The 14,375-nt window shown below is 46.5% G+C and overlaps 2 protein-coding genes across 2 annotated transcripts; both read left to right on the top strand.

Moving 5' to 3' along the window:
• The first annotated feature begins 1,595 nt into the window (after window positions 1–1,595).
• On the top strand, window positions 1,596–12,560 carry LOC125523708 (L-type lectin-domain containing receptor kinase IX.2-like). The gene is made up of 2 exons (XM_048688774.2): window positions 1,596–3,025; window positions 11,368–12,560. The coding sequence occupies exons 1-2, from the start codon at window positions 2,335–2,337 to the stop codon at window positions 12,276–12,278; spliced, it is 1,602 nt and encodes a 533-aa protein (XP_048544731.2). The 5' UTR covers window positions 1,596–2,334; the 3' UTR covers window positions 12,279–12,560.
• LOC147958670 (uncharacterized) lies at window positions 3,630–6,917 on the top strand. The gene is made up of 3 exons (XM_087536936.1): window positions 3,630–5,471; window positions 5,638–6,636; window positions 6,710–6,917. The coding sequence occupies exons 1-3, from the start codon at window positions 3,639–3,641 to the stop codon at window positions 6,851–6,853; spliced, it is 2,976 nt and encodes a 991-aa protein (XP_087393062.1). The 5' UTR covers window positions 3,630–3,638; the 3' UTR covers window positions 6,854–6,917.
• Window positions 12,561–14,375: the final 1,815 nt, after the last annotated feature.

Genomic DNA, 14,375 nt, shown 5'->3' with positions numbered 1-14,375 from the left:
TATATTAGAATTTTATAGGGCATGTATCTATGACAGTATTCAATGTACTGACATTGTCAGATACAGTCCACACACGGTCAATTTCCTCAACAACTAGCGCCCAACAAGCCAGTAATCCAATCAATGCTTGCAAGCCTCCCACCCACCACATTCTTCTCCCCACCAGTCCACCACTCACCTTCTTCCCCATCAATCCTTCCCCTGATTCCTTTCTACAACTCCTGCACCTTCTTCCCCACTTATGCTTGCTATACATGAAATAGGAAGATCATGTCTCGTCCTCCGGAGTCACTGCCGGCGCCCGGCGACACCATGTTTGCCCTGTCCGCTGATATCAAGTCACGCATTCTAGGGGCCATTGACAACATGTGAGAAGAAAACCAGGTGGAAGGCTATGACATCCATGGTGATCAAATCGAGGTAGCTGTCGTCCGTGCATGCCACGTTCTGTGCACATCGTTTGCACACTGTGTCTGCCTTGGGCATCGACTTCATGTTCCGCGTGACCACAGTTAGCGACAGTGTCGCCGCCGCCAGCACCGCTCTCTAGCACGACTTGAGCTGACCGCTTCCTCCAGCCGCCCGTACGTCGTTCGTCCTCGTCGCCGTCAAGCATGGAATGGCCGTCGTTCCCGTCCTGCTCATCTAGTCTCCATGAATTAATGCAATGTAGCCCTGTTTGCATCTAGTCTCCATGAATTAGTGCAATGTAGCGCTGCTTGCAACATATTAAATGGCAATGCACATGCATGAATTGTACCGGTGTACTACGTCTCAGTCAAGAAAACATTTCGTCATAAGACGCACGCATCCCAAGCTAGCATGGGAGCCGGCGTGATTTCAGCATGCCGCGTCGCCGAGTGCTCTTAGTCCGCTTTCATCAAAAAGTGTACTACTTTTTTGTTATGTGGCCCATTTTTCATTCTTACAAAGTGTCTAGAAGCACGTGCTAGAGCTGGCTCTTCATGAAGAGCCCACTTACCTTCTCTCTCCTCTTCTCTTTCCTTCAACTAAGAAGAAATATACTATTTTATTTCTTATAGCTCGCTGACTCACGAAAATGCCTTTTGGAGCTCGGCCTCCATGGAGGCCGGTTTTTGAAAAACACAAAAATCATGAAAATTCATATTTTTACAATTCAAAAAAATCTGAAAAAAATTACAGATATACATGGAGGCATAACACACATGTGTGTAAATTTTTAGGACGAAATACGTTGAAATGAAGGCTGTGCAAAAAAGACAAATCTGATGCCTTTTAACACATGTTACTATTCATCCTCAAAGTCCAGAAATTTGTCTTTTTTCTATAGGTCGCATTTCGAAGTATTTCATCTTGAATTTTTACACACATGCATTTCATCCGTGTATAGTTACATATTTATTTTCAGAATTTTTTGAAGTCAAAAAGTTTAAATTTTGAATTTTTCAAAAATAAAGGGCTTCATGGAGCTCGATCACCAAAACGCCCTACTCGGAAATGGCTTTGCATGGCTATAGTAGTAGCAACGTAATTTCTAGTGTGTGTGCTGTGCACATCCTGGGCCTATAAAAGGACCCGGCTCTCTCTCTTGTAACGAAGCCAAAATCAAGCAATTCATCCAGCTTCCACTAGTAGTACCACTCTGTCTCCTCACTAGCACGTGAGCGTGTGTGTGTTTACTAGTGCTCGTACTAGTGTTCTTCGGGCAGATATCCTGCTTCTTTCTTTAGTCTGGTACTAGCTAGTCTGTACTTGGGCTAACAAGTACTACCGGGCGAAACATAGAATGACCTTTCCGCTGAAGCAGCTTGTCCCATGTCTCTGCGGCATCCTCATCCTCCTATTAATCATGTTCTTCTCCCGCGCGAAGGCACAGCCGTGCCGAAGCACTGATTCCAATCAGGATCGGCTCAGGGGCAACTACACCATAGCCGGCGTCGGCTCCGAATTCTATCTGATCGATAAAAAATCCAGAGGCTTCGGCAACCTCTCCGACTCCGACGGGAACAACACCCAGGTGTTGTCCATCGTCGATCAGTCGATACGACTCTGGCAACTTCGACCCGACGGCGGCGACGGGCTGGAGGTCGATGGGGCGTCCTTCAGCGCCACCGTGGCATATCAGCCGCTGTCCAGCCGGGATAGCCTCGCCTTCCTCATCCTCCCGTCGATGCTAAACACCTCCTTGCTGATGATGGAACTGATGGCCAGAGATGATGGCCCGCTCGTCCTCACCGGAGCCGGTAGTCCAGAGGCTACATCTCGGAGCGCCGCAGTCTCCGGAGCACCGTCTCTATCAGGATTGGCGTGCTGTCGAATCTCTCGATCACGGAGCACTACTATGATGACATCATGGTTGTCGATATCACTATCGATCGGGTAGCAAACAAATACACCGTGTGGATCGACTACAACAGTGCGGGGCGCAGCCTGTCGGTCTACGCGGACGTCCAAGCCAATCCCAAGCCTGACAACATCATAGCTGAGGTGAGCCTGAACATTACCAACTTTAACCCGTACGTCCGTTTTGGCCTACTCTCTACGGCGGAGCAGCTACACAACGCTCGACCTCGCTGGAACGCGACGGTCGAGCAGCTCCTCCCTTACCCCTACATCGACATCGGTGGAGGCCTGTCAAGGAAGGTGACCATCCTGTCCTCCGTCCTCGGATCCGTAGCTACCACCGCAGTGATGGCCGTCGGCCTGGCGTGCTACTTCAACTCGAGGTACCGGCGGTGGCACAAGGACCTGGACCAACTCGCGAGATCCATGGAGCGCCTCCCCGGGGTGCCCACCAAGGTGGAATTTGCTGACATCAAGAAGGCCACCGGTAACTTCCACGAAGCCATGAAGCTCGGGGGAGGTGGGTTCGGCACCGTGTACAGGTGCACGCTCACGGCCTCCGCTTCAAAGACGGAGCGACCGATGGATGTCGCGGTCAAGAGGTTCACGCGCGATGTGCAGAACCGCTGCTACGACGACTTTCTTGCCGAGGTCAGCATCATCAACCGGCTACGCCACAAGAACATCGTCCCCTTTGTCGGTAAGTTATACTTTTTTCTTTTGGAAAAAGTCTAAATAAAACCTTGAATTCGTACTCTGAGTCTGAATCAAACCCCGAACTCGAAATCCCTGAAACTGTCACCCTGATCTCTCTGATCCTGGCTAATCCCGGCTGAATGTTCATTTGTGAGAATGGAATTGCTTACGTGGCAGATATGGAGGGGAAATCATGACCAACTGGGCTGACTACGGGCCATACTTGTCGCCTCTTAAACCCACCACCAGACCGGCCCTTCTTTTCCCCCGTTTCTATCTCTGTTCCGTTCCTGTTCTTCCCCATATCTCGCTCGTATCTTCAACTTCAGGCGCGCCGACGATGGTGAACGGCGGCTGATCATCAGGAAGGCAAGACGATCGCCGCTGGTGGAATAGACGCAGGTAATGTGCGCCCCCTCCCAGTGTTTTCCTATTTGCATGGGCCGCCGTTTGGTGCATATGGCTAGGGTTTTAGATAGTGGTGGTTGTTGAGGATTCCATGTATTTTACAGAAAAAGTTAGTGGTTTGTGCTTAGTGTGTGGTTCCTTGTCAAAAGTTGTATTGTCCATGGGGTACTTAATTTATCTGTATTACTGTAGGTGTTCTTTCTGTAATCATGGATCCGAGCGAGAAACTGTATGTCCGCTTTCACTTTGGAGGGCAATTTGTCCGGATTGGTCCTGAGTTAGATTATGTAGGAGGCGATGAGGAAATATCAGAGATAGAAAGGGACAAATTGTCCTTACCGGAAATCACAGGGCATTTAGGTGATCATATCACATACAAAGATGCCATGAAGCTTTATTTCTTGCTGCCAGGTAAAGAACTTTCAGATGGCTTGATGTTTCTTTTCAATGATGCTGGTTGTATGAAAATGTCAGAGTACACAGCTGATGGAGGAGTGGCTGATGTATATGTTGAGTACTTTGGAGAGGAACATGAGAAAACTGAAAAGAGTGGGAGCGATTTTGAAGAAGAGATACAGAATGAGGAAGAGGGAGATAGTGAGGAAGCACCTGATGTTATCATCAGTGCTGAAGAACAAGTGGACTTCACTGTTGCCAATGTTAATGGACTGTCTGACACAAATGAGCATGTGCTTGTACCAGATGACACTGGAGTTATAACTTCAGTTATTGCCAGCCCTGTAAGGAGGAGAGTGAGAGAGAGTTTCAGAGTTCAGTATGGACAGAGTTCACAAGTGACTTATGCTATGAAAGCAAGCTCTCAAGTGCTCAATCCTGGGTCAGAAAGTAGGATGATTAATGAAACAGTTCAGCAACCAAGAGTACCAGAAAGAGAAGAACATAACAGTGAGTCTCAACATGACAGTGATTCAAGCAGTGAAGATAGTGATTATGTGGCAGGTAGTGACGACAGTGGACTAGAGGAAGAGTATGTGGAACTTAAGGAAGAAGCAAAGGCATTTAAGAAGAGAATTAGAGATTCTAAGAAGTGGGCACAGAAAAATCCAACAGGTGCTGTTCCAATTGATTTAGTTGCAAATGTTGAAGAGGTGATAGGAGAAGATCACTTCGATTCGGACGATGAAGATTATTCATATGATGAAGATAGTGATCATGATGGCCATGTTGTGAGGAGGAAGAGCAAGTACCCCAGGTATAACCCAAAGGCAGACATTCCAATGTTCGGTTTAGGGATGGTTTTCAGGAGCAAGGAGCAGATGAGAAAGGCGCTAATAAAATATGGACTGCTCACATTTAGAAGTATAATATTCATGAAATCAGAGGAAGATAGGATCAGGGCTAAGTGTGGATGGCCTGGATGCCCATGGCTTATATATGGTGCTAAAACTACCAGGTGTTCTAGGTTCCAGGTGTTAACATTTGAATCTGAACATGAGTGTGCACCTAATAGAGACAATCATCTTGTTACCGCTAAGGTTATATCAAGAAGGTATGAGCACATCTTAAGAGCCAACCCCACATGGAAGATTGACAGCATTAAAGCTACTGTTCTTAAAGATTTCTTTGCTGATGTGTCAACATCCAAGTGTAAGGCTGCCAAGAAGATTGTTTCAGAGAAACTACTAGCAGGTATGAAAGAGGAGTACACCAAGGTATTCGATTACCAGCTAGAACTGCTGAGGAGCAATCCTGGAAGTACAATATTTGTTGGCTTGGACCCTACTAATATGGAGCAAAATATTTTCCAGAGCTTCTATGCGTGTTTCAGTGCTATGAAACAAGGTTTTAAAGCATGTAGAAGGGTGATTGGACTTGATGGTTGTTTTTTCAAAGGAGCATGCCATGGTGAGCTTCTTTGTGCTGTTGGTAGAGATGCTAATAACCAAATGTATCCAGTAGCTTGGGCAGTGGTGGAGAAGGAAACAACAGAAACTTGGGAATGGTTCATTGGTCTTCTTATAAAGGACTTGGATATTAATGATCAAGGTGAAGGTTGGGTTTTCATTTCAGATCAACAGAAGGTATATTCTTCTCTCCATGTTCAGTTAATTTGTAATCATGTCGACTAGGTTTAGTCGCCTTGACGGAGCACGACCTACTCAATTTAAGCTTATGTTGGCTACATTTAGTCGCCTCGACTAATTATGTTATCAAGTACTTATAATACTAATGTAAATATCTCTGCAGGGGTTGCTAAGTGCCATGAAAGACTATCTACCAAAGGCACAACACAGAATGTGTGCTAGACACATCTATGCTAACTGGAAAAAGAAGTTTAGAGCGCATGCTCTGCAAAAGAAATTCTGGGCAATTGCCAAGGCTGCAAACAGAGAGGATTTCATGTATAGGAAGGCCAAGTTAGCTCAAGATACACCTGAAGGTGCGAGGGAAATCATGAATACAGAGCCTAAGCATTGGGCTAGAGCATTCTTTCCAGTTGGATCCCTATGTGACTCGGTGGATAACAATCTATGTGAGTCCTTCAACAATGCTATAATTGAGGCCAGATTCTATCCTATCATCTCTATGCTAGAGAAGATTAGGCACAAGATGACACTTAGAGTTCAAGAGAACAGAACCAAGAGTGACAAGTGGACTGCTAGTAATACAGAGATATGCCCAAACATTTTCAAGAAGCTTAAGGTGGCCATCAAATTGACTCAGTTCTGTGATGTGCTCTGGAATGGGAAGGAAGGGTTTGAGGTAAAACATGTGAGTGGCAGAGGAAGGAGCTATACTGTTAATTTGGATAAATGGACTTGCTCCTGTGGTTATTTCCAGCTGGCAGGGCTACCTTGCTGCCATGCCATCAGTGCCATATACAAGTGTGGAAAAAAAGTATCTGACTTCATTCACAAATGTTATTCACTTGAGCAATTTAAGAAAGTATACGAGCACTGTTTGGAGCCAGTTGAAGGTGAGGAAAGATGGCCTATCTCTGACAAGCCTAGACCACAAGCACCTGGTTATGTGAGTATGCCTGGTAGGCCTAGGAAGAATGACAGGAAGAGGGAAGAGGGAGAAGCACCAAAAGGTAAGAAAATGTCAAAGCATGGCACTAAAATTACTTGCAGCATGTGTGGCCACAAGGGTCACAACAAGACAGGTTGCAAAAAAAATCCTGAAAAAGGGCAGAAGAAAAATGCCTTCCTGAAGAAAACAGGGACGAAAATTAAGGCAACTGAGGTAAACACTTTTGCACTTCCCAATTAGTCGAGTATTGTTTGAGATGCTTATGTACTGTCTTTTGTTACTCCAGCAAGCAAGCACTGATGCTCAGATCAGAGCAAGCCAACAGGCCAAGAGCAAAGGAAAAGATCAAGCAGAAGCAGGACCAAGTGGAGGGAAGAGGAAGGCTCCGAGGAAAAATAATGTGCAAGCCAAGAAAAAATCAAAGAATTGATCATGCTTTACTCATTCTTCTCTCGTCTTATTAGTATGTTAAATCAGATGTCAGTAGTACTACAGAACTGGTTGTTATGTCCTTTTGGTTTAAATTCTTAAGTCAGTATGGCCAATGTACTGGTGGTTATGTGTGTCACTGTTAATGATGCTATTTGCCTGGCACTTATGTGTTAATTTTTTTTCTTTCTAAAATGGCACTACAAATCTCTATTTTGGCCAATATTCTGCTAGTTAAGATGTCAGCAGTACTACAAATCTCCATTTGGCCAATATCTCTGTTAAGATGTCAACAGTACTACAAATCTCCATTATATAATGGACATATTCTGCTAGTTGGTCTTACAAAAGGGTGCCAAATGCATTACAGCACCCAGTCACTTGCTAATTTAGTGTTCCCCTCAATGCCTCAATCTCAACATTGTTCTCTTCTACTTTCTCAATCAGTGGAATAGCTGCTGCAACTCTCTCCCTCATCACTTCAACTTGTTGTCTGTGTGCACCATCTGCTACCTTTCTCTACCATGCTTGCTGTCCATCAAGTTCATCCTCAATCCTGCTCCGTACATCTCGAAGATCAAAAGGCAGGTGCCTGATGAATGGGCTGCAAGGATAATCATGCCATAGAAAATAGTCACTACCATCTCTCTGATTACAGATTCAACAGTAAATTGAATCAGAACCAACAACAGGAAAAGAAGAAGCAAAATTGGTACAGAACAAGATATGGAGAGGGAGAGCTTGCAAGTTCATAGACGCAGCAGTAGTACCTTCTTCCTGCGTTGTCATCACTCCACGAAATCCAGCGGGGCACCTTGTTCGCCGGCTCGTACGCCCTCCTTCGCGTGCCCTCCTCCGCCCGCCGCCCGCCCCCACCTCTAGGGTACGCTGCGCCGGAGGAGGAAGACCTGTGAGTGGTGCCCTCCTTCGCCCCCCGCCCGCCTTCTCTGATTCATGCCGCACGTCCTCGTGTACTTCCACGGCGGCGGTGGTGCTCTCCTCTGATTTATGCCGCCGACGAATCCTTGAAAAATTCCCCACCTCGAGCCCCCTTCTGAACCCCGCGTGGCCGACGAGCTAACTACTGAGCTAGGCCCGCTGTCAGCACTACGTGGCATCTTATTTCCCTTAATCCCTGCCACGTAAGCGATCCCGTTCTCAAAAGCGACTTGTTAGCATAAATCAGCCGGGATTAACCAGGATCAGAGAGATCAGGGTGACAGTTTCAGGGATTTCGAATTCGGGGTTTGATTCAGACTCGGGGTACGAATTGAAGGGTTTTTTTCAGACTTTTCCCTTTTCTTTTCTTTCAAAAAGCGGAATAGATCACCAGCCTCTGCACCATCCTATACGCGTTCCAAGTTCCAACAGGCTACAAGCCTACAACACAGACAACATGGAATACGCGTCGCACAAATCCTATTAATACACTGATATCCATACTTGTTTTCAGTATTTAAGTCAATCACCTCATATTGTAGATTAGCCATAACATTGTGGAAAGTATGCAAATTTAAAAAAATTGCATCAGTGTTTGCAGAAATTCGCTTTGGCACATGGGAGGCGCGCTCTTGCCACCAGAAAAATATATTTCAAAGTGTGAAAAAATTCGAAACAAAAATTTGGCGCATACATCTCGACATTATGTGTGCACACGTCAAATTTCGGAGAAAATCGACATATTTTGTGGCTTGTGTAAAAAAGACAAAAATATGACTTGTGAAAAGCATTTTTTAATACTGAATTTTGTCTTTTTCACATGCGACACATAACTTTTCGGTATTTTACGAAACGACTTTGTGAGCATGTAGAATATCGAGATGCACATGTCAAATTTTTGTTTGGAATTTTTGACATTTCAAAATACATCTAAAACACACATTTTAAAAATCAGGAGTGTGCGCTCCCGTGTGCCAAAACGCCACTCTTGTTTTGTTTTATTCTTATATGGTAATACCGAATAAGAAGGGAACCAGTATGGTTAGATGATGACCTTGTGCTTTAAAATGTTGAGATTCGACAAATTCAAAGATGGCGTGGTTGAAAGCAGTCCTTTTATTAAACATAATCTTATTTGACCAAATCGTAAATTGGCCTTAAGATTGCAAAAAGTATGCAAATTTAATAAAATTGTATCAATGTTTGTTTTGTTCTTATACAGTAATACCGAATGAGAATGGGAGCCAGTATGGTTAGGTGATGACCTTGGTGCTTTAGAATGTCGAGATTTGACAAATTCATAGATGACGTGGTTGAAAGCAATCCTTTTATTAAACATAATCTTATTTGACTGGGACTACGGCGGGCAACTTACTGGCCTGAACCTTCCAATTGTAAAAAAGGACTAATGCAATGTTTGTATCTTTTTTTTTCAGATTTGATATTTCACATCTAGATGTGAAATAGTATCTCACATCTACTTTTTTAGTCACATGATTTAGACATCAAGATTAGTATTCTTTATTTATTTTTTATTGACTGATCCTTTTCGTGTACGCATTACTTGCGGGGCGCCCGTCGTGGCAGTAGGCCGCTGTTGATCCATTTGATTTTGTTCCTCGTGCATGCCTCCTTGGCTGTTGTGGCTACAAGTGATTTTTTTCATTTTTGTTTCTTTTGCCTTTTTCTTCTTCTTTATTTATTTCTTCCAAATTTGTTAACTTTTTTAATTCATGATATGTTATTTTTTATTTTCAAATTCTTTTAAACTTATGATTGTTTTCATCGTTGTTAGTTGGCTGTCCACCACCAAACGTGGGTTGTCTTTTTTTTCTAAGTTGCAAGTCTACCCTCACCTTGCAATTCGGGCCTGACCTTTTGTCGTAGTTGCAATCCCACCCTCGACTTGCAACTGGACTTTAACATTTTTTTTTGTCTACGTTGCAAGTCCATCCTCGAATCGCAACTGTAGCCGGAAAGTTTTTTGTCCCAATTTTAAGTCTACCCTCGACTTGTAACTGAGGCCCAACTTTTTTTTCGCTAGTTGCAAGTTCACCTTCAACTCGCAACTAGAGCCTGATCTTTTTTAGTCTCAATTGCATGTCGACCCTCGACTTGCAACCGGGGCTTGAGTTTTTTTTGTCCTCGTTACAAGTCCACCATCGACTCACAACTAGACTCGACATTTTTTCCTGGTTGATAGTCTAATCTTGACTCGCAACTGGGTCAACATATTGTCCCAATTGCAAGTCTACGTTGACTTGCAACTGGGCTCAACCTTTTTTTGTCTCAGTTGCAAGTCCACCCTTGACTCGCAAATGGGGGCTTGACCTTTTTATGTCCCAGTTATAAGTTCACCATCGGCTCGCAACTGGGCCTAACATTTTTTTGTACTAGTTGCAAGTCCACCAAGAACTCGCAACTTGAGCGCGAGCTTTTTTTGTCCCAGTTGCAAGTCCATCCTTGACTCGCAACTGGTCCCTGGTCTTTTTTGTCCCAGTTGCAAGTTCATCCTTAACTCGCAACTGGGGTCCGGCCATCTTTTCTAGTTGCAAGTCTACACTCGACTCGCAACTGGAGCCCAACCTTTTTTTTTGTCTAAGTTCTCATCTCATCCTCCACTCGCAATTGGTGCCCGACTTTTTTTGTCCCAGTTGCAAGTCCATCCTCAACACGCAACCTGGGCACGACTTTTTTCGTCCCAATTGCAAGTCCACTTTGAACTTGTAACTGGAGTCCGACCCTTTTTTGTCCGAGTTGCGACACAGTAGGTGCGTGATTTTTTCGTGCGCGACAAACAGACAAAAACCAGTAAGAGTATATTCACCTCGTCGTAAAAAATATATTCACCTCTTTCTAAAAATATATTCACATCGTTCTACAATTTATTCATTGATCTTTTTAAATGATTACATTGTCACTCGAGTGCTTGTTAATGTGTTAAGTGATCCCTAGTATAGGACGTTTGTGTCCACTGAGAAAGGAAGTCAACACACTAGTACGTCGTTGACGCAAAATTCCTGTAGCAAATCAAAATTCCTGTAGCAAATCGTGTGTCACTGTAGACTACACTGTAGCACTGCGGCTCAACATCAACGACCCAACGCAGCCTAGTGTGTAGAAAATTAATTTTACTCTAGTCCGGTTCGTACATGGGTGACAAGGAAAAAATGAAGACAAATAAAAAACAAAAAAAAACAAAAAAATAACAAACAGTTGATGATGTCATTATGTCACGTCTAGATGAGCTATAGACACATCCATTTTTTTTCTATATACACGTAATTTCTAGCTTGCAACGTATCTACATACTAAGTAATGCTACATCAACAGTCCCCGCAAGAAAAAAAACGCTGCATCAACGGCACATTTCCCACGGATGCAGCTTACGGGTGACGTGGGCGCCCACTGTAAAATCAGGGAGGTTACTTTTAATCACGGTCGGGATTAATCCGTAGATCAATCCGTAGCTACTTTTTTTGTAACTGTAGCTAGCATTACTTGTACGTAATTATACAACTACACCAAGGACTAATTTGTCATGCTATGCGTACACAAATGTACATGTATTTTCAGGGTGGTCTTATAACAAAGGAGAGCCACTACTTGTGTTCGAGTTCACGACCAACGGCAGCTTGGATCAACATCTCTTCCCCAAAGTGAGCAATGGCACCGGGCTACAACAGGCGCAACGCACTGGCACGGCCATTCAGCAATGGGCCACCCGCTACGGAATCGTCAGGGACATTGCTACCGGCCTTTACTACGTCCACCACGAGTACGAGCCGATGGTGCTCCACCGTGACATCAAGGCGAGCAATGTGATGCTAGACTCTAGCTATTGGGCACGCCTCGGTGACTTTGGCCTGGCCTGCACCGTGGATGTGGGTCGGAACTCCGCCACCGGCGTTGGTGGCACGTGGGGCTACATTGCGCCGGAGTACGCCATGTGCGGCAAGGCGACGCGGCAGACCGACATATACGCTCTCGGGGTACTCATCCTTGAGGTCGTCACCGGCCAGCGGGCGCTGATTCGACAGACGGTGGATGAAGGCGACGCCCAAATCACAGATAGAGTGTGGCGCCTCCACCGTGAGAGGAGGCTAATGGAGTGCGTCCATGCCGTGCTGATCACAGGTTCTTCTCCGGATGAGGACCCGCAGCACGCTGGAGGTGATGCCGAACGTCTGCTTCTTCTGGGCTTGGCGTGCAGCAGCCCAAACCCGTCAGACCGTCCGAGCATGCCCGAGGTGGTGCAGGTCATCGCCAAGTCAGCACCGCCGCCGGAGGTGCCGCTCATGAAACCAATATTCATGTGGCCACCGCCGGAAGGGGCAGCCTGGGGCGCTGATGATAGCACGGGCACATGGATGATGAATAATCTCGACGGGAGTATCACGAGCACCGAGCGTCAGTCGCAGTCGCTCACAGCGGTGTCGCACAGGCGGGCTACCGGAGGACATGCCTCGTTTCAACTGGAGCCATGAGCCATCGGTTTACGTCACTGTGTCCAGTGCTCTCGGCTCCGGCGAGAGGCCGAGCAGAGGATAGCATAGCATCCTCCGTATATCATACGGGTGTACAAAATAATCACCCGCCAGCCAACTTATTGAAAAGTCCGAATTTATGGAGGGAGATGGGTAATATATTTCAACACTCCCCCTCACGTCTAGACTATTTTAGTCCTTGGATGTGGGGCGTTGGCAGGGTCTTGAATTCAAGACCTCTTGGCTCGGATACCATATTGAATCATGCTCCAGCCAACTCATTCAAAAGTCTGAACTGATGTAGAAAATATAAGATGGCTGGATATTATGTTGTTGTATTGATGTGACCCAGGTGTGGGATATATATAGAATACAATATGAGAGAGAGACTTGGAGTAGGGAACACGTCGTACATGGTTTAAACCAATCCTATCTCTAACTCCTAATCTCTAACTTAAACATAATTATACTTCTAACATTCCCTCTCAGTCGTAGCGGGAGTGAAACAGACGATGACGACTGAATTTGAACTCTGTGCTTCCGTCGTCTTCTCCGCTGCGCCATCATCAACTGCGTCTCTGATGGGTCGGCACCTAGGGCGGTGACTGCGTCTCCTTCTGGTGCCTTCCTGACTTCTCCTCTATTCCCTCTCGCAGTCACAGCGGGAGTGACGTGGACGATAGTGACGACGCGGATGTTGTTGACTGGAGTAGTTGCCAATGTGTTGCTGTAGACGTAGCCATTAATGTCAATGTCGAGGTAGCCGATCATGTGATGTAGCCGTGGTCGAGATAGTCGTGGATGATGAAGCTGCATAAAGCCGGAGGCGCAAAAAAAAAGTGCTATGACGGAGCTGCAGACATGGACGATGCACTTTGCGGATGTCAGAGGGTGCCGTCGGCGATGAGTCCACCGATTTTGCCAAGACCAGAGGAAGCCCATCGAGCACACATCGGTTTTGCCAGAACCGTGTGGCCGTGTAGGGTCGTCACTGTAGTGACGCTGTGTCGATGCAGTCGTGCCGTCGTGGATGACGCGGAAGATGCCGTCGTCGTGACGCGGTCATTACCGTCGTCGAGGTCGCGCCTTGCAAAAAAATCTGTCAGAAAACGCTAGATGTCCATCTTGTGGACGAGGTGGGGGCGTTGTGTTGACGAAGATGCTGATGACCACGTTGATGAAGACATTGGCGATTAAGTGTCGGCGATGACGTCGGAGCGACGTGTCGAGAATAATGTGTCGTTTGAAGGCGTCCCTCGCAACGACCAAGTGTCGCCGTGTCGCGTCTGAAGAAGTCGATGAAGAATGCATCTTGTTCCACACCGACCTGCGCGTGTGGATGGTGCATGTTGAGATCGCTTCTCATAGATGTGCTGGACCAAGTATATTGAGTTTCTAGCCTGGCGTAGTCGTACAGCTTGATGTTGATGTTCGGTTTGATGTAAAGGTGTAGGTGCAGATCGCTCGGTGAAGATGCAGATCGATGGCTCGAGGGTGGATGACGTGCGAGGCGCAGGAGGTGGATGGAACGGCTTGGTGAAGATCTCGTCCGTGCGTGTGCCTCGAAGTCCAAGGCCTGCGGGCCCTCCCGATGTCCCGCGCTGCAAGCCGGCTTGATGAAGGTGTCGATGCCGCGTGCAAGGCCCTCCCGTGATCGAGGCACTGGTGCGTCGGGTTGGTCGCCTGGTCCATGTGGTCTCGAGATGACACGGAACCTGAAGAACCTAGCTCGTGTTGCCGTGTGCATAGGGTATGCAGTATGCATGGATGCATGTCCGTACGGAGCTACGCCAAACTCTGTACGGCCGCTGCTTGTACGCACGGATGGAGGCGGACCTGTGTTGCGCCGCTGGATCTCCAGTTTACCGGCTCGTTCGGAGACACCCGCCGTGGACGCTCCGCGTACTGCCCGGGAGGTCCCCGAGTGTGCGCTGGTGGCTGGCTCGTTTTGGAGGAACCGCGCCGCCGCCTGAGCCCAGGATTTGTTGGAGAAGCCAGCTTGTTCGGAAGACCGCCGATGCTGCCATGTACGTGCGCGCGAAGAAGCTGGCTTGATGGCGCGCGGTGCGTAACCGCCGACAGAGATCAGGTTGGATC

This window comes from Triticum urartu, chromosome 7A (genome assembly GCF_056163025.1).
Source record: "Triticum urartu cultivar PI428250 chromosome 7A, HENAU_Tu73, whole genome shotgun sequence".
Lineage (NCBI taxonomy): Eukaryota > Viridiplantae > Streptophyta > Magnoliopsida > Poales > Poaceae > Triticum > Triticum urartu.
The sequence above is the reverse complement of the archived record's forward strand: the minus strand, read 5'-3'. Positions and strand labels throughout refer to the sequence as shown.